The sequence below is a fragment of the Lathyrus oleraceus genome, chromosome 5 (assembly GCF_024323335.1).
Source record: "Lathyrus oleraceus cultivar Zhongwan6 chromosome 5, CAAS_Psat_ZW6_1.0, whole genome shotgun sequence".
Taxonomy (NCBI): domain Eukaryota; kingdom Viridiplantae; phylum Streptophyta; class Magnoliopsida; order Fabales; family Fabaceae; genus Lathyrus; species Lathyrus oleraceus.
The window spans coordinates 216,654,042-216,674,484 of record NC_066583.1 but is presented as its reverse complement, the minus strand read 5'-3'; the positions used below and the strand labels follow the sequence as shown (position 1 = coordinate 216,674,484).

General features: G+C 38.4%; 2 protein-coding genes across 2 annotated transcripts; both read left to right on the top strand.

Moving 5' to 3' along the window:
- Positions 1 to 11,606: 11,606 nt before the first annotated feature.
- On the top strand, positions 11,607 to 12,629 carry LOC127079796 (uncharacterized). Its single transcript, XM_051020163.1, has one exon. It carries the CDS (start codon positions 11,607 to 11,609, stop codon positions 12,627 to 12,629), a length of 1,023 nt encoding a protein of 340 aa, XP_050876120.1.
- Positions 12,630 to 12,752: 123 nt separating this feature from the next.
- LOC127079795 (uncharacterized) lies at positions 12,753 to 13,355 on the top strand. Its single transcript, XM_051020162.1, has one exon. It carries the CDS (start codon positions 12,753 to 12,755, stop codon positions 13,353 to 13,355), a length of 603 nt encoding a protein of 200 aa, XP_050876119.1.
- The last annotated feature ends 7,088 nt before the right edge of the window (positions 13,356 to 20,443 follow it).

Sequence of the window (20,443 nt, the reverse complement as noted above, 5' to 3'; positions counted from 1 at the left end):
ATGGAAAGACGAATAAAACATAAAAAGCCAACGGACTTAGCATAGTCTTAAAAGAAACTAGAAATGTACTAACTTAAAACCATAAACTAGTGAATAGCAAAAAAGAAATGGCCAACTCAATCACTTTCCGACATATCGACTCCATCATCCTGAAGTGAAGGTTGGAAAGAGAGAGATATAGAGTACCAATACTGAAGTTATTGACTTAAGCAAAACAACAAGAAAAAACACTTAAGACCAAAAGTACTCTTTATGACAAAACTCAGGTGTGTTAAAAAATTTTAAAAAAAATCTGGAAGAAACAGTGGTAATCGATTACTCTAAAAAGGGTAATCGGTTACATAGATGAAAAACGTGTGAGGAAGGCAAAAACAGGCAGGGTAATCTATTACCCAATTTGGAGTAACCGATTACTCTAAGAAAAAGGTGACAAAACAGTAGCTTTGCACAACTCAAAATATGAAGGATTTTCAAAAAAAATTAAGTTTGACAAGGTAATATACATACTAATGCAATTTTGAGTAAAAAATATTTTATCAAAAAATTAAATTTACCTAATATAAAATCAACAAAGGGCAAAAATTTCATATACACATTTTAAAGAGAAATTTCACAAATAAGAAAAATTAAAAACTTGTGTACCTTGGCCTCATTATAATGTATAGTGAATAATTATAGATGATTTATATATCACCTTCATCCAAAATGCCAAGTTCTCTTAGAATCTTATAAAATGGTTCTTTTGCGAGTGGTTTTGTGAAAATGTCCGCTAGTTGATTATGAGTATCGACAAAGCTAACTTCGACATCGCCTTTAAGCACATGATCACGGAGGAAATGGTGTCGAATGTATATGTGTTTGGTCCTTGAGTGCATGACAGGATTCTTTGTAATATTAATCAAGCACTTGTGTTGTCGCATCGGAGTGGTATGCATCCAAGATTGATTCCATAGTCACTTAATTGTTGCTTTATCCAAAGATTCTGTGCACAACAACTACCCGCTGCTATGTATTTTGCTTCAGCCGTACTAAGAGAAACACACGCTTGTTTCTTACATGACCATGGGACTAATGCATTACCAAGGATGTGACATGTTCCACTAGTACTTTTTCTATCTGTTTTACAACCTGCATAATCCTCTTCAGAATAACAAATTAACTTACAAACACTACCTTTAGGATACCATAAGCCAATGTTGGTTGTTCCTTTGAGATACTTCATGATTCTTTTGACCGCCGTGAGATGTGACTCCTTTGGATTAATTGGAAGTGAGCACATAAACACACGCTAAACATTATGTCAGGACGGCTTGCCGTCAAATATAATAAGGAACCAATCATACCTCGATACTTCGTAATATCAATTGACACACCCGATTCGTCTTGATCAACATAGGTTCCGGAGCCTATTGGTGTTGACATTGCTTTACAACCATCCATTTCAAATCTCTTTAACAACTCTTTGTAATACTCTGATTGGTTGATAAAGATTCCGTCTTTTAGTTGCTTTATTTGCAATCCAAGGAAGTAGTTCATCTTTCCCATCATAGACATTTCAAATTCACCTTGCATTATCAACGGAAATTCTTCACATAGTTCTTTGTTGGTTGAACCGAAGATTATGTCGTCTACGTAGACTTGAACAAGTAAGGTGTTCCCTTTTATCTTCTTGATAAATAAAGTCTTGTCTACTTCGCCTTTTTCAAAACCTTTTGCACATAGAAAATTACTTAGACGATCATACCATGCCATTGGTGCTTGTTTTAATCCATAGAGCGCTTTCTTCAATTTGTATACATGTGAAGGATGCTTGAAGTCTTCAAAGCCCGGGGTTTGTTTGACATAGACTTCTTTGTTGATGTAGCCGTTCAAGAAGGCGCTTTTGACGTCCATTTGAAATAACTGAAAATTCATTGAACATGCGTAAGCAAGTAATAAACAAATAGCTTCTAACCTTGCAACCGGGGCGAAAGTTTCTTCAAAGTCGATTCCTTCTTTTTGATTATACCCTTGAGCGACCAATCTTGCTTTGTTTCGAACAATTATTCCATTCTCATCAGGTTTGTTCTTAAACACCCATCTTGTTCCAATGATGTGCTTACCACTTGGTCTCGAAACAAGTTCCCAAACTTGATTTCTCTCTAATTGGTTTAATTCTTCTTGCATAACAACAATCCATTGATCATCTCCTATAGCTTCATCAATTTTAGAGGGTTCTATTGGCGAAACAAACGCCATGTTTAAGCATGCATCCTTGAGATTCAATCTTGTAGCAACACCTTGACTAATGTCACCAATTACTTTATCAATAGGATGATCTTTATGAGTCCTCCATTCCTTAGGTAGATCATTTTCATTTGACTCTTGTTGAATCGGTTCTTCTTATTCTTGTTTGAAGTATCTTCTTTAGGAATTTCTACAAAATCATCATCATCATCATCACAAACAACAATTTCCTCTTTCGAGGGGTTAGATTCGTCAAACTTAACATGCATGGATTCTTCTATATTTAAAGTTCTTTTATTATAAATTCTATATGCTTTACTTGTAAGAGAATAACCAAGAAAAGTACCTTCATCCGATTTTTTGTCGAACTTAGCAAGGTTGTCTTTGTCATTGTTAAGGACAAAGCACTTGCATCCAAATATATTAAAGAAAGCAATGTTGGGTTTCCTTCCTTTGAAGAGTTCATATGGAGTATTCTGTAGGACAGATCTTATGTTAACTATATTACTTAAAAAACATGTCGTGCTAACCGCACCCGCCCAAAAATACTTAGGAAGATTTGAGTCACTAAGCATTATTCTTGCAAGTTCCACCAATGACCTATTCTTTCTTTCAACTACTCCATTTTGTTGAGGAGTCCTTGGAGCCGAGAAGTTGTGAAATATTCCTTGATATTCACAAAAGTCTTCAAAAGAAGTATTCTGGAATTCTCCACCATGATCGCTTCTTATGGAGGCAACTGTTAATGATTTCTCATTTTGCATTTGCTTTGCATACTTCTTGAACGCTTTAAATGCATCACTTTTCTGTAATAAAAATAATGTCCAAGTATATCTAGAAAAATCATCAAGAATAACTAAAGCATATAAGTTACCTCCAAAGCTTCTTGTTCTTTATGGACCAAATAAGTCCATATGTAACAATTGTAGTGGCCTAGAAGTGGACACCACATTCTTGGATGTGACAGTTGATTTCGTTTGCTTCCCCTTTTGACAAGCATCACAAAGTCTATCTTTGATGAATTTTATCTTTGGCAATCCAATGACAAGGTCATGTTTTACTAGCTTATTCAAGTGCTCCATGTGAATGTGAGCAAATCTCTTATGCCATAACCATGAGTCGTTGTTATTTGCCACAAGATACTTAACCTTCAAAGAAACATCATCAAGGGAAATCATGAAAATATTATTAATTCGCTTACCTATAAGAATTACCTCTTGTGTGACTTTGTCTTCAATTAAACATTCATCTGTTGTGAACCTTATTTTGAATCCTTTGTCACAAAGTTGGCTTATGCTTAAGAGGTTGTGCTTTAGTCCTTCGACATATAGCACATATTCGATGGATATGAAATTTGGTGCACCTACTTTTCCTATGCCAAGAATTCTTCCTTTGTTGTTATCTCCATAAGTAACATAACCCTTGGCCTTAAGCATTAGATCTGAAAATTTGTGCACATCACCAGTCATATGCTTGGAGCACCCACTATCCAAATACCAAAGATTTGATATGGCCTTCAAGCATACCTACAAAACAAAATTAAGTTTTGTTAGGTACCCAAATTTCTTTGGGTCGTTCATAATTAGTACCTTTCTCAACCCATACAAAATGTCCCTTTGCTATACTAAAGTTTCTAACATAGCAAGCATTAGGTGTATGGCCAATAATACCACAATAAAAACAAGTTGGTTCAAAATTGCTTTTATATCTAGGAACATAAGACTTTTTCTTTGTAAACCTTTTCTTTTTAGGACGTTTATGCACAACTTTTGGTGTGTTGACTCTTTCTTTTGGAGATTGATCCTTAGGCCTAACAAAGATAGTTTTATTTGAACTTGGTTTAGAAAATTTGGAGTAACCAAGTCCACTTTTGTCATTTGAGTACCTTTGTTGGCTAAGAACCCCTTCCAAACCAATTTGTCCTTTTTCATACCTTTCAAGGACTCTTTTAAGTTGAAAATTTTGGAAAGAGAGAGACTCACACTTTAGACATACAAAATTCTTCTTTTCACTAATCATCTTTTGTTTTTCATTTTCAAAATCTTTTTCAAAAATTTCAATCTTTTCTTCCAAGGAAGAAATTTGTTTCTTTTGAGAGGATATAGTTTTATAAAGATTTTTTCATTTATTTAACAATTCATTAATTGCACCTTGTGCATCATCATCAAAAAGAGAAAAATCATTACTAACCTCTTCTTCATCATCGGAATGATGAGAATACATTAGCGCCAACTTTGCACATTCCTCACTATCCGATCTGAATGAAGAACTAATTTCATTGTCCTCCCATGCAACATATGCCTTTTTGTTCTTGAAATCCTTCTTCCTCTTGAATTCGCCTTTCTTTGAAAGTTTAGGATATTCCGGCTTTATGTGGCCTTGCTTTCCACATTCGTAGCATGTTATATCTTGCGTAGATGTGGTGGTCTCCTTTTTCTTGAAATGTCTATTCTTTTTAGCGTTAAAGGATTTATCATTTTTGTTAAATAACTTACCAAGCCTTTTAACAAGGAGCATGAAATTCTCATCTTCCTCCAATGCGTCATCATCTTTATCTTCTTTTGAGTCTACCATCAAGGCAATTCCTTTAGATTTCTTTTCTTGACTTTCATGTTTCTCAAGCCTACCAAGTTCAACTCATGTTCTTGAAGTTTGCCAAAGAGTGATGAGGACGTCATTGTTGAAAGACTTTTCTTTTCGGAGATAGCCGTCACCTTCGGTTTCCATTCTCGAGTCAATGATCTTAGTACTTTAAGATTGAGATCGTCATTTATAAATGTTTTTCCGAGAGCAATCAAGTGGTTAGTCAAGTGAACAAATCTATTTTGTAGCACCACGATGGATTCTCCGGGCAACATTCTAAACATCTCATATTCTTGACTTAATGTATTCAACCTTGATCTCTTTACTTCGGTGGTGCCTTCATGTGTCTCCATTAAGGTGTCCCATATTTGTTTCGCCGATTTGCATTGAGATATGCGGAAGAACTCGTCCATGCTTAAAGCACTTTGAAGAATGTTTATTGCTTTCTTTTCATTTAAGATTTTTTTTTCTTATCATCTTCATCATACGAACTCTTTATCTTTGGAGTACCAATGCCATTGACCACACTCATAGGATTATGCGGACCGTCTTCAACGGCATCCCAAATGCCTTCTCCTTGGGCTTCTAGATGTGCCTTCATGCGGATCTTCCAAAAATCAAAATATTCTCTAGAGAAAAGTGGTGGTTTGTTACTACTTCCACCGTCTTTGAAAACTGGATTCGTGCTTGCGGAAGCCATACGGATCTTTTAGGAACAGGTTACCTATAACCTGCTCTGATGCCAATTGTAAGTTTAAGGAGTGCCTTGGAGGGGGGTGAATGAGGCACTTAGACGATTTTCCGGATTTTTTTTCGATTTATTCATTTTTACTTTCTTGAGATGCTTATGTGATGAAAAGCGGTAAAGTGCGGAAAGTAAAGAACACCACGATGTATAGTGGTTCCCCTCACAGATCGAGAGTACTCCACTCCCCTTTCAACACGAAAGAGAATTCACTATAATGTTAGATTCCTAGACAAGACACCTTAAGGCCTTTCTATCTAATTCTAACACACCAAGAACAACCCTCTTGGATTTACAATGTTTAAAGTCCAATCGAGACTCAAATTCTCACAAAAGGACCTCTTGCATCCACACACCGGATAGCAAGGATAAAACCTTACAAACTTATTCTTAACAATCCTAAAAATAAGTTGTAATCAAGAGATACAATTCTGAATTTTTGTAGAAGATGAAATAGTTGAAAATTTGAAGTATATCAATTTATCAATTGATCTTCTCCTTTGTAACACTTAATTCTCACAATAATTATACAAGTGTTCTTTGTATGGAATTAAACTATGATGCTTAAAAAGAAGGTTTATGAAAGGTTTCGCTCTTAAGAAAATTTGGAAGAACACTTAAAAAATCTTTGAAAGAACATGAGCAATTGATTTGAAATTTTTGCAAGGAGGTGAATTTGAAATCTGAAAAAATGATGTATATATGTTGTCTAAACACCTCCTCAAATGGATGCAATTACCTAAAGGATGCCATGGTTCATGGTAAAGAAAATAGAAAAGTTTCCATGAAAAGATGCACTGATTTTTGCCTCTGGTTCAGTGGTAATCGATTACCTTAATATGGGTAACCAGCTACTTGCCTCCAAAGTGTAGAAATATTTGAATTTTTCACAGAGTAATCGATCACCTTAAAATGGATAATCGATTACTTCATCCCAGATTTGAAAAATAGCTTAAAAATGAAGTTTTATGATTTCTTTGATGCATAAAATTACTTCGAATGATTATGGCATGAATGAGACATGTTTTGAACACTTGTATAATCATCTAGAGGTCAAGTGTTATACCTATTCATTTGAAATACGAATCTTCATGAGTTTCATCGAGACTTGATCATTTAGTTGAAAACTTCCTTCATGAGCTTGAATCTTGATCAATCCTTTTTGTTAATCAATCTTAGACTTGTAGAGAAGTTTGTCATCATCAAAACATTTGAGAAGTCATGTATTCACATCATCTTCTCTGGTGATGACCACCTGACTGGTCCAACCTCAATTCCATGAAAAATTAAAAACAAGGAAACTGTTTGTTGAGAAAATGCTCAGAAGCTCGAATCTGGCCTCAATTTTCTCCAATTCCAAGTATATAAAAAGATACAGAGATTTGAATTTTGAGGATCATGAACTGAGTTGCTTCGATTTGACCTCAAAGCAACTCAATCTTCTTGCCTACATTGATAGGACTTCATCCAACCAAAAATCACAAAGAATAATGGATAATTAAGGGAGAATCGAAGAGATGAAAATTCTGAAAAATTACTTTCGGGGAAGCTTCAACCTTGCTTGATCTTGATCCTAATTGTGCTTGGCTTGGTTTCAGAAGCTTGTAGGAAGTGATTAAGATCAGAAAATGGCTTGGACTCTTGGAGTTTCAATCTCAAAACAGAATGAGATTTGAAGCTCAATTTTCAAATGAAAACCTTCAAGATTATCCTTTAACGGTGAGGGTTTGGATTACAGGTTAACAACTTGGGCATGAGGTCCTCAATTTTGAGCATGAAGGGTTGTATTTATATCCAATGTGATTCATTTCCACAACTTCCATATTTTGCCAAATTTAGCAATTTTCATTGCATGCTTACATGGGCGTGTGATAGGTCCATCAAGTAATACTATCAGGTCCAAAATTGCTTGTGAATCATGCTGAAATCATGTCATATGGCCATGCATTTGAGTTTGAAATGTGAAGGAGAACATCATCCAATTGGGCCCTTGGAAAGAACCCACACGCAAGTCCTTCATTATTTGGCCAAATAAGGTGATCTTGGACTTTTTGGAAAGGTAAGATCAAGGGGAACAACTTTCATGTTGAACACATTTCCATTTGAAGCTTGGATAATGGTGAAGTTTTAGGTGGAAGTTTCGGAAATCAAACATATTTGAAAATTTTCTAAGTCCCAAGCCAAATGTTCACTTCTTCCACCTTGAATAACTCTTTCAATGGACTTCAAATGGAAAATGTTCCTTCATCAAAGTTGTATCTCTTTCAAACCTCTTCAATTTGGTCTCAAATTTGACCTCATTTGAATTTGTCATGAATGAGTTATGCATTTTAGAAGTTGAGGAAAATCACTTGTTCAATGGTAATGGTCCAAAATGACCTATAATGTTTCCTCTTGGCATATGCATTTTAAAGTTGAATTTGAACTTACTACAAACATAAAAGTTGAAAATTACATCATTAATTTAATTATGGAACTTGAATGGATTTCATCTCATAAAAAATGAGCAAGTTATGATCCTTGGAAGTTGACCTCCTAACTAGGGCTCAGACAAAATGACCTATAATCGTTCAGCATAAAAAATGTGTTTCCAAGAAAAACTAGCCCTTGACTTCAACGTGAAAGTTGTTTGGAATGTCATAAGGAGTAACTTTTATCTTGGAATAATTTTCATATGACAAATATTGTAGGAGATAGGGTCTAGGGAACCCCAGTTTTGACCAATTGACTTTCTCTGGTCAACCACCATGAACCATCTTGCAAACTTGAAATTATATTGATATTTGGGACTCATGGGGGATCATATATGCGTAAGATGATGTAATATGAAGTATAACTTGATATATTTTATAAAATGATGAAGAAACTTATTGAGGAAGTCACACAAGATACTCAAATGAATTAGGGCTTCCAAGGCAAACAAGCTTCAAACTCTTGATGATTTCTTAATAAAAATGATATGTGAAGACCATGAGGATCCGTACATGATGTCTATTTTCAATTTAAACCACTTATTGATTGATCTCTTGCATTGAGGGTCTTAAACCCTAGATATGAGCTTGATGGAGCATGGGTGAACACACACACTACCTACAAAAGCAACAAACTATACATAGATATATTTTTGGCATTTTGGTTAGTAAATAATAAAAAACAAAGTATGATACAATCAAATGTGCTTGGTGACCTCTCCCAATGCAAGCCCAATGAATAAGGGGTAATGAGGATGTCAAGGTGTGGTCCCAAAGCCAATGCAAATGATGAGATAACATGAGGGATCTTATGGTCAAAATTGGGGTCTTACAGTGAGCATAATTATTATTTCTTCTGCCTTAGGGAGACATTCATATCTTCCACGATCCTTTATCATCTACCTCTAATCATAACCAGTCATCCAAGTGACATACTGCCTCTCTTTGGAATTCCATATTTACCATTTTAGGACAATTGTCCACCTTTGTACCAAGAGATGTTTACCTTGATGCCAAACACTTAATTCTCCTTGTTTTCGGTCTAACCATATATAGTGGTTACATGCCTCGTGTAACGCCTCGATTTTTATTAAGTGTTATTACTATTATTTTTATAATGTTTGATTTATAATTATTTCGGTAAAATATTTTATTGTGTGTTAATATATTATTAGAGTTTAATTATAAGAATTATGGTATAATAGCTATTGGGCCTAGTGGTGTATATAGTAATTAAGGGAGGTGTAACAATTAAGCCCATTAGTTAGTTTTTATTTAATTAAAACAAAGAATAAAATAGAATAGAAATAGAAAGAAGAGAAATAGAAAGAAGGGATATAGAAAGAAGTAGAGAGAAGGAGGAGTAAAGAGAAGAAAAGAGAGAAACGTTAGGGTTTGGAGGAGGAAGAGGAATTGGAGAAGAAGAGCATCATCTTGATCAACCCAAGCTTGCTAGAACACTATAGAGTAACTCAATCATCATCTCTAAGGTAAGGGTGTGAGTTATCATTTCCTATAATTATGAAAATGATGGGTTTTATGTGGGTAATGGTTGTTAGAGGATATTGTTGGGTTTTTATGTTGTGATTGGATTCCTTGCTTTGAAAATGTTGTTTGTGTTCTTGATGTAGTGTTGATTGTTTGTGATTATTGAACATGTATCAATTCTTTACAAAATGTTAGGGTTAGGTTTAGAAGAATGATAAATAACATTGTGTGTTGTGTTGTTGTTGATGGTTTGGGGTTGATGTATGTTGTGAAAAATATGCTATTGTGTTGATGAATTAAAGTATGAGTAATTTCACAAATTGTGAATTTAGGAAGTGTTGGAAATTAATTGAATGATGTTTAGAATGATGAAATAAAAGTTAAATTGTGGATTAGAATGGCTTTGTAATACTGAAAATATTGTAGTTAGTTGAAATCTGAGAATGAGACTTTTTACGGAATCGAAATCGGAGGTCCGGAAGGTATTTAACGGTCAAAAACGCATTTTCTATGTTTCCTGCTAAATTCGCGGCGCCAGCTGAGTTGAAAACAGAATTTTTTTTTGTAAACTTCAAACAGTCATAACTTTTGAACCGTAACTCCGTTTTGGTCCCCGTTCGAAGCATTGCGAAGCTTATGAAATTTTCTACATGTTGTTGATGTTTATAGGCCATTATAAGGGCTTATTTTAATAAGTGATTATTTTGGAAAAGTGATTAATAATTGATATAGTAGGAAGCCTATTTGATTAATGAGGAATACCACTTAACTATAGTGTGTAGGTGTGCGATGTAAATAAACATAGCATGAGGTTGAATTACCTAAGAGATTGTATGATGAAACAATTGATTGTGATTAATATTCTCATTTGTTTTATATATAAACATATGTATGAATGTTGGTGAATATGATGTTGTGTGAATGCTTTTATGCATGTGAATGGCGACGTGGCCTAAATGGCAATAGTGACGTGGGCTTCGGCCATTGTGATGAGTTATGTTGATGCGATGATGATTTTGGTGTATGTGTATCATTTATCATGAAGTCACATACATTTGCATAAGCGACGTGGCCTTTTGGCAATAGCGACGTGGCCTTTTGGCAAAAGCGAAGTGGGCATAAAGCCTTGGCCTTGATGGCAAAGCGACGAGTCGGTACCGCATAGCATTTGCATAGTTGAGCCACATATGTTGGTTATGTTTATTTCCGCATTTTGTGATAATTGTTGTTATGTGACGGTTTATGAAGTGCGGTGATATTTTGCGATGATGCGATGAATCATAATGTTTTATGATGGATTGATGAAATGTTAAAGTGATGAGATGCTATGATGTAACATTGATGTTGTGGATGATTATTGACTTTGTTTATGATTAAATACATAAGCATTCAAGTGAAGGATTGTGCGATGTGGTAACAATATTTCTAACTTTCCGAATTTACTTATATATTGCTTATCATTATCTTGATTATATGATTTGAGTATCTCACCCTTTTGTTGTTGGCCGTTACCTTTATATTGGTAACGTGCAGGTGCTCCGCGTTGAGAGGAGGATAGTGGTAGCACACTTTTGGCGTCATTTCTCTGATTAGGATTGTAACACTCAGGGGTTAATGAACGCTTTTCATGATTTTGATAGTAAGAATGCCCTTTTGTATATCATTGTATATGATAGTTGTGATGGGCATTTGTTTGCTTGTTTTCTTTGAATGTGTAAATGTACGACTCGACTTAATTATCTAAATGATTTCCGTTGTGATTTTTTTGTGTATTGCTGCTATATGGACTAGGTGAATCCATATACAGTGTTGTTTATTATTTAACAAGGACTAAGTGGATCCTTGCGCAATTGCCGTGTTGTGTAATTTGTTTAAGTGTTGATGAAATGATATATGTGATGCCTCAATTTTGTGTGAAAATTGTTTACTCTGATTTTTAATTGAATTTACGACGGGTAGAATTGGGGTGTTACATTAGTGGTATCAGAGCAGGTCGGTCCATCCGACCACGTTGTTGAGTCTTTTGTTGTTTAACGACCTTGTGTTGTTAATTTGTTGCTAATCCTTGTGTGTGTTGTGAGTAGAAGTGTAAGATGGCCGGAAGAAATGCTGGGAGGAATGATGAGGCTCTTGCTGCAGCTATGCAGGCAATGGCTCAGGCGTTCCAGAACCCACCCAATGCTGACGAGAACGTGGGGTCTCGTAGTCTGGCGACGTTTCAGAGGGACAACCCGCCTACTTTTCTGGGTAGGTATGATCCTGAAGGAGCCTTGGCTTGGTTGAAGGAGATTGAAAGAATCTTTAGAGTGATGGATTGCACTCTTGTGCAAAAGATCCGTTATGGAACTCATAAGCTGTCAGGTGAAGCCGATGATTGGTGGGTGGACACTCGTCTAAGGTTGGAAACTGCGGGCGAGGAGATTACATGGGAAGGGTTTCGTAGAGAATTTCTGAGGAAGTATTATCCAGAAGATGTGCGAGGAAAGAAAGAGATTGAATTCCCGGAGTTGAAGCAAGGGAACTTGTCAGTCACGGAGTATGCTGCTAAGTTCACTGAATTGGCTAAGTTCTATCCTCACTATGATGGAGCCAATGCCGAATTCTCTAAGTGCATCAAGTTTGAAAATGGATTGCGTCCGGAAATTAAGAAAGTTGTGGGATATCAAAAGATTCGCATCTTCGCGGATCTGATTGATAGTTGTAGAATCTTTGAAGAGGACAACAATGCACACTATAAGATCTTGTCTGAGAAGAGAGGAAGGGGTCAACACAGCCGTGGTAAGCCATATGAAACTCCGGTTGGAAAAGGGAAACAGAAAGTGATTCCGGGTCGAAGAACAAGTGGGGGAGATGCTCCTGCTAATATTATCTGTTTCAAGTGTGGAAAGCCGGGTCACAAGAGTAATGTGTGTAGGCTTGGTGAAACGAGATGTTTCCGTTGTGGTATGCCGGGACATGCGGCTCGTGATTGTAAGCAGAAGGATGTTGTTTGCTTTAACTGTGGGGAAGGAGGACATATCAGTGCTAAATGTCAGAAGCCAAAGAGGGGACAAGAGAGTGGTAAAGTGTTTGCTTTGTCGGGAACTCAGACTACAAATGAAGATGGACTTATTTGAGGTACTTGTTTCATTAATAGCATTCCTTTAATTACTATTATTGATACTGGTGCCACACACTGTTTTGTTGCTGCGGATTGTGTTGAAAGATTGGGTCTTTCTTTGTCTTCCTTGGGTAGAGATATGATTGTTGAGGTTCCCGCTAAGGGAACGGTATCTACGTATCGTGCGTGTAAGAGTTGCCCCTTGTCAATATTTGGTAAAGATTTTGTAGTTGATCTTGTTTGTTTTCCGCTTGTCGGGTTGGATGTAGTATTGGGTATGGACTGGTTGAAATCCAACTATGTTCATATTAATTGCTACAACAACACTGTGAGGTTTTCTTCTGCCGAAGAAGAGGGAAGAATAGAATTGTTATCCAAGAAACAATTGAAGGAGTTCATAGAAGAAGACGCGTTGGTGTTCTTGTTGATGGCAAGCTTGTCTATGGAGAGTCAGGCTGTAATTGCGGACTTGCCGGTGGTGTGCAATTTCCCTGAAGTTTTTCCCGATGAGATTCCTAGTGCACCGCCAGAAAGAGGAGTTGAGTTCACTATTGACCTTGTACCTGGTACTAGACCCATCTCTATGGCGCCGTATAGGATGTCAGCATCAGAGTTGGCTGAACTGAAGAGTCAGCTAGAGGATTTGCTTGAAAGGAAGTTTGTGAGACCTAGTGTATCACCTTGGGGAGCTCCAGTTTTGCTGGTGAAAAAAAAAAGACGGAAGCATGCGACTTTGTATTGATTATAGACAATTGAATAAGGTGACGATTAAGAATAGGTATCCACTCCCAAGGATCGATGACTTGATGGATCGTTTAGTGGGTGCTCATATTTTCAGTAAGATTGATCTAAGGTCGGGCTACCATCAAATTAAGGTGAAAGATGAGGACATTCAGAAAACTACTTTCAGGACTCGTTATGGACACTACGAGTACAAGGTGATGCCTTTCGGCGTTACTAATGTGCCGGGAGTATTCATGGAGTACATGAATCGCATTTTCCATCCTTATTTGGATCAATTTGTGGTGGTGTTCATAGATGACATTTTGATTTATTCTAAGTCGGAGGAAGAGCATGTGGAACATTTGCGTATTGTTTTGCAAGTGTTGAAAGAGAAGAGATTGTATGCTAAGTTGTCTAAGTGTGAGTTTTGGTTGAGAGAAGTTAGCTTTCTTGGTCATGTTGTTTCCGGTGACGGAATTACGGTTGATCTATCGAAGCTTGATGCGGTGTTGCAATGGGAAGCTCCTACGTCAGTTACCGAGATAAGAAGTTTCCTAGGCTTGGCATGTTACTATAGGAGGTTTATAGAAGGCTTTTCTAAGTTGCCACTTCCTTTGACTAAGTTAACTTGTAAGGGTGTTGCTTTTGTGTGGGATGTCCGATGCGAAGAAAGTTTCCTTGAGTTGAAGAAAAGGTTGACAACGACTCCGATTTTGATTTTGCCAAATCCCGAGGAACCATTTGTGGTTTATTGCGATGCTTCGAAGATGGGATTAGGAGGTGTGCTTATGCAGAATGGTAAGGTGGTTGCTTATGCGTCTAGACAATTGAGAATTCATGAGAAGAACTACCCTACGCATGATTTGGAGCTTGCGGCGGTTGTGTTTGTTTTGAAATTTTGGAGACATTACCTTTATGGATCTAGATTTGAAGTCTTTAGTGACCATAAAAGCTTGAAGTATTTGTTTGATCAAAAAGAGCTGAACATGAGACAAAGGAGATGGCTGGAATTGCTAAAGGATTATGACTTTGGGTTGAACTACCATCCGGGAAAAGCGAATGTCGTGGTCGATGCTCTAAGTAGGAAGACTTTGCATATGTCGACCTTGATGATGAAAGAGTTGGAGTTGATTGAGAAATTCCGAGATATGAGCTTAGTGATCGAGGTGACACCAAGAAGTGTGATTTTGGGTATGTTAAGGATTAACAATGATTTTCTTAATAGCATTAGAGAGGCTCAGAAGCTGGATATGAAACTTATTGATGTGATCATTGAACTCGGACGATCTGAGAATGAGGATTTCAAATTGGATGCACAAGGTGTGTTGAGGTTTCGTGATAGGATTTGTGTTCCCGATGATGTGGATTTAAAAAGGATGATCTTGGAAGAAAGACATAGGAGTAGTTTGAGTATTCATCCCGGAGCGACTAAGATGTACCAAGATTTGAAAAGATTATTTTGGTGTTCGAGAATGAAGCATGAAGTAGCTCAGTTCGTGTATGCGTGCTTGACTTGCCAGAAATAAAAGGTGGAGCATCAGAAACCTGCGGGGTTGATGCAACCGTTAGAAATTCCTGAGTGGAAGTGGGATAGCATTTCCATGGACTTTATGACGGGTTTACCGAATACATCTAGAGGATGTGATGCTATTTGGGTGATTGTTGATAGGCTTACGAAGTCGGCTCACTTTATTCCTATTAACATAAGTTATCCGGTGTCGAAGTTGGCAGAGATTTATACCAATGTTATTGTGAGGCTGCACGGTGTTCCTCTTTGTATTATTTCGGATAGAGATCCGAGGTTCACTTCAGAATTTTGGAAGAGTTTGCAAGAAGCTTTAGGTTCCAAGTTGAGGTTGAGTTCGGCGTATCATCCTCAGACGGATGGTCAAACGGAGAGGACTATCCAATCCTTGAAAGATTTGTTAAGGGCGTGTATTCTTGAACAAGGAGGTTCATGGGATACTCACCTTCCGTTGGTGGAGTTTACTTACAACAATAGTTACCATTCAAGTATTGGAATGGCGCCTTTTGAAGCGTTGTATGGGCGGAGGTGTAGGACTCCGTTGTGTTGGCATGAATCTGGTGAAAGTGTGGTACTTGGACCCGAGATTGTTCGAGAAACTACCAAGACGGTTAAGATGATTCGGGATAAGATGAAGATTTCTCAAAGTAGGCAAAAGAGTTATCATGATAAGAGGAGAAAGGATTTGGAATTTCAAGAGGGTGATCATGTATTTCTAAGAGTCACACCTACGACCGGTGTTGGACGAGCATTGAAAGCTAAGAAGTTGACTCCTCGTTTCATTGGACCATATCAAATTACGAGTAGAGTGGGAAAAGTTGCTTATAGAGTGGCGTTGTCGCAACCTGAAAAATACAGTGCGCGAAAAAAACAACCGGCGAAAGAAAAAGACAGAAGAGTCGTCACCGTGCGTTATTCATCCCAAAGGAGGGAAAGGAAACGATCGAAGTAAACCTGAAAAAGGAAAGGACAAGACGGGGTCTCGCAACCAAATCTTGGGTTCGGGAGTCGGTTATGCGAAGGGAAGGTATTAGCACCCCTACGCATCCATAGTACTCTACGGGATCCACTTTTGTGGTTTTTGTCTAAAGGGTGTGGGTTTACCTAATGTGTTTATTTACTAAAAAGGTTAAGAGAAATGACTCGCGCGGATGTCGCATCCACTGCATACGTATCTCATCTGTATATGAGAATCAGAGTCTTCGTAGCTCAGCCGACCTATGGGTTAGGGGGATGTGTGCTCGCTAAGACATCGCGTCTTATGCCTACGTATCTCATCTGGAATGAGAATCAGAGCAAGCCGTAGTTCGGCTAACTACGGGGTTATGGATTGGGTTTTGGACGAACGACGTCACTACGCAATCTACCGGATGCTCGACCTTTGGAGACTTACTCGCCTGTAGTAGAAGGAGTAAACGTGTGTTATGGGTTTTAGGGTTTGGGATGCTCGAGGGCAAACAGGCAGTCCTTGACGAAGGAACCGCGCTATATGTGGGGATATGAATACAAAACACAAAACATGTATCTCAAAGTAAAATTCCACCAAGGGGCTCAAACATTGCCTCCTATCGAGGTCTTCCAACTAAGAAAGCGATAAAGTACGAAAAAGGGAAAAAATTACCACACGGATAAAAATCCGAAGATACAGCAATTAAAGGATTAGCAACCCTGAGATCTCTCCAGCTAGACCATCAAAGAAAATCAGTCAATACGATTAATCAGGATAAACCTCCGGATGGTATCCCTGCAAGAGTATGAGAGCCCTCACGAAAACTCAACAGAAAGGTTAGACAAACAAGGTGAAATCCAGGGAAAACAATGCCATGGCAACACAAAGACAGGTCAGAGAAACAAAATAGGGTAACCAAGAGTTGCCCCTAAATCAAAATGTAACCACATGAATAATTCCATCAAAATTCACAAAAAGCTCACAAAAAGCAATCAAGGGTAGGAGGCCTAAACCTCTTGTCAAACACATGTATCAAAAGGGTATCAAATTCACCCATAATACCTCATACATTTAGAGCATTCAAATTAAAGGCATAAAGATGATGGATATATGGCAAACCTGATTGGAGAGATTGATTAAGATTGAATGGTACGGTCGGATCTGCAAAGTAATACTAGGGTTTGTGTGAGGCGGAGTGAACTTCTCAAGGCTGCCTGAAGGTCGCTGCAGAGTAGTTCCTAGGTTTCCTTCTCTCAAAATCTTTCTCCAGTGAATCTCCAAGTGTAACTCCAAGTGTGTTTTCCTCTACTGAAACTTCAGTATTTATAGACTGATTTTCGTGGGTAGTGGGCTCAAATGAGGGAGACCCAAGTCCAAAAAAAATTTGTTATATTTTATTTATTTATTTAATTAATTTTTTTTATTTATTTATTTTTAACTTTTTTTTTCGTTTTTTCTTTTCGTTTTTTTTTTCGTTTTTTTTTTCAGGAAAAATGAAGGGTAAATTTTGGGGTATTACAGCTGCCCCTATTCAATCAACTGGAGACCCGGAAAGAAGATGGCAGCTGCTTTCGTACTTTCGAGGTATCAAGGGATTGAATACAATAAAAGCCCAAAAATTTGCACTGAAGTGAAGTGAAGTGACAATGCCTATCAGAATCGGCAAAGAGGTGGCCTTGAAAGAAGAATCCGTCTGGTACGGTGAGAGTCAGTCTGAATATCGAAAAAGAATGTTAAACTGGATACCAAAATAAATGGTAACACAGAAATAACCATGGCCTGAATGCCGCTCATCAGTCTGAATACTGGAAATGACTTCGATCTGAACATCGGAAAATTGGCCTGAATGCCACAAGTCGCATCGACCTGAACGTCGGAAACTTCTTCGATCTGAACATCGGAAAGACTTGGCCTGAATGCCACTTTGATCTGAATATCGGGAAAACTGGCCTGAATGCCACTTCGATCTGAATATCGGGAAAACTGGCATGAATGCCACTTCGATCTGAATATCGGAAACTAGCCTGAACGCCACTTCGATCTGAATATCGAAAATTGGCCTGAACGCCACTTCGATCTGAATATCGGAAATTGGCCTGAACGCCACTTCGATCTGAATATCGGAAATTGGCCTGAACGCCACTTCGATCTGAATATCGAAAAACTGACCTGAACGCCACTTCGGTCTGGATACCGGAAAACTGGCCTGAATGCCACTTCGGTCTAGATACCGGAAAACTGGCCTGAATGCCACTTCGGTCTGGATACCGGAAAACTTCATGCCTGTCAACATTGGCAGAAATAGGGAATGATAATAAAGGCGACGCATGGGCCGACGACACTTGCTGGGGATAACCAAGGTGGGTCATGAACAATCTTCAGTCTGAGTACTGGAAACAACTTCTAGCTTATCACTTGGGATACCGAGAATGTTTTATGCTTACATGCGTATGTTTGAATCTTTCAATGGCGTAATGCTCCATGAAAATGGAAATGCTACGCGATTTGGGAGAATGCAATGCAATATGATTCTACATGCAGGGATGTGAAATGCTGGGTAGAATGCCAAGCTGAGGCAAGGGGATCTACTGGGGAAATGATCACCATCTTCTGGACTCTGGAAAGGCTGTTGGAGATGCACAGCGCAAAGAATTTTGTGGGGAAATGACCCGCCACACGGTGTTCTAGCAATGACGAAATACCGAGATCCTGACTGGGGAGAGAACGACACTGAAAACCTGTTGTTGGGGAAAGCGATAGTGGTTCTGGCAACCACGATCTGCGGGAGATGACTCAACAGGGGAAGCAAACACTGATACGGTACCGAGGTTCTGCTTCAAGGAAAGAAACCATGGATCTGGCATTGGGATTATCGATCTGGCCTCGAACTCTAAGGAGCAGCCACTTCTGCTGGGAAGATACAGTCTGGCACTATCAACTCCGCTGGGGATATATAGTCTGGCACTGTCAACTCTATTGGGGAGTGTATGTCCTGAAACAAACGCTTGGGGAAGTACAGTGGTGAGAACCTGCTGGGGATTGAAGAATCCAACACTCTGATCAGCTCTGCAGGGATAAGACACCGGATTCGTCTGTTGGCGACTTCACTGGGGAAGATATTCACGATCATCTGCAGGGGATTTTAAGGAAATGCCCCGAGGGTATCTGTTCTGAATAAACGATCCAAAGCACTTAAAATTTACAGCAATTTTAAATGTTTATTAAGCGTGTACCTGTAAAGCCCTTATGTGTCATGATGCAATGTTTATCAAAAATTCGGACGTCATTTTTGCAAACAAAACAGTAAAATGAAAATGAAAACAGAGATATACTGAATAACATGATTTTATTGATTGAATGGCCTCTGAATAGGCATTTACATCAGGAAGCAATCCCTGAAAAAAGGTAATCGCACAAAAGATAAAAACAGAAATTAATCTAATGGCAATGTGAAATGGATTTCTATTGGGTTCCAATTCTGCTATGACCTGCCCGTCTTCAAGATCCTCCAGACGATCAGCCTTCTGAAAAGGTGATTGGACTGTTTCCTACCTTTCGAAAATTTCCAGTCATCGACATGAGATGAGATTCAGAACTAACTCAGAACGCAGTCATTCGCTTAATCCCTAACTTTTGCCTGGATCGCCCTTTTCGGGTTTTCAATCCACCGGGATACCCATTTTTGCCTAAGTTGCCTTTTCAGGTTTTCAACTTACCGGGTGTACGATCTTTTCATTTTTAATCCCTAATTTTTGCCCGAACCTTTTCATTTTCTTGATTTGTCGGGATGCCCATTTTTTGCCTGGACTATTCTTTTTACTGTCCAGCGGGTCTATTTTATGCGAAGTATTTTTTAACTGCGTCTGAGTTTACAGGGGAAGTGAAGTTTTCACCATCCATAGTTGCAAGCATTAAGGCCCCACCATCAAAAACCTTGGTGACAGTATACGGTCCATCATAGTTAGGAGTCCACTTGCCCCTGTGATCTGTCTGAGGAGGAAGGATCCTTTTCAACACTAAATCTCCGACTTGGAAACAACGAGGACGCACTTTCTGATCAAAGGCTCTCTTCATCCGACTCTGATACAACTGCCCATGACAAATGGCTGCCATTCGCTTCTCTTCGATAAGACTCAACTCATTGAACCTTGTCCGAATCCATTCGGCTTCGTCTAACTTGACATCCAACAAGACTCTTAGAGAAGGAATCTCCACTTCAACAGGTAGGACTGCTTCCATACCATACACCAGGGAGTAAGGGGTTGCCCCGGTCGATGTACGTACTGAAGTGCGGTACCCATGCAAGGCGAAAGGTAGCATCTCATGCCAATCTCTGCACGTGACGACCATCTTCTGCACAATCTTCTTTATGTTCTTATTTGCCGCCTCAACAGCGCCGTTCATCTTAGGGCGGTAAGGGGAAGAATTGTGATGCTGAATGTTGAAGTTCTGACACAACTCCTTCATCATTTTGTTGTTGAGATTAGAACCATTATCAGTAATGATTCTTTCGGGAATCTCATAGCGACAAATGATTTCTTTCTTGATGAAACGGGCAACCACATGTCTGGTGACATTCGCGAACGATGCTGCTTCGACCCACTTGGTGAAATAGTCGATGGCAACAAGGATG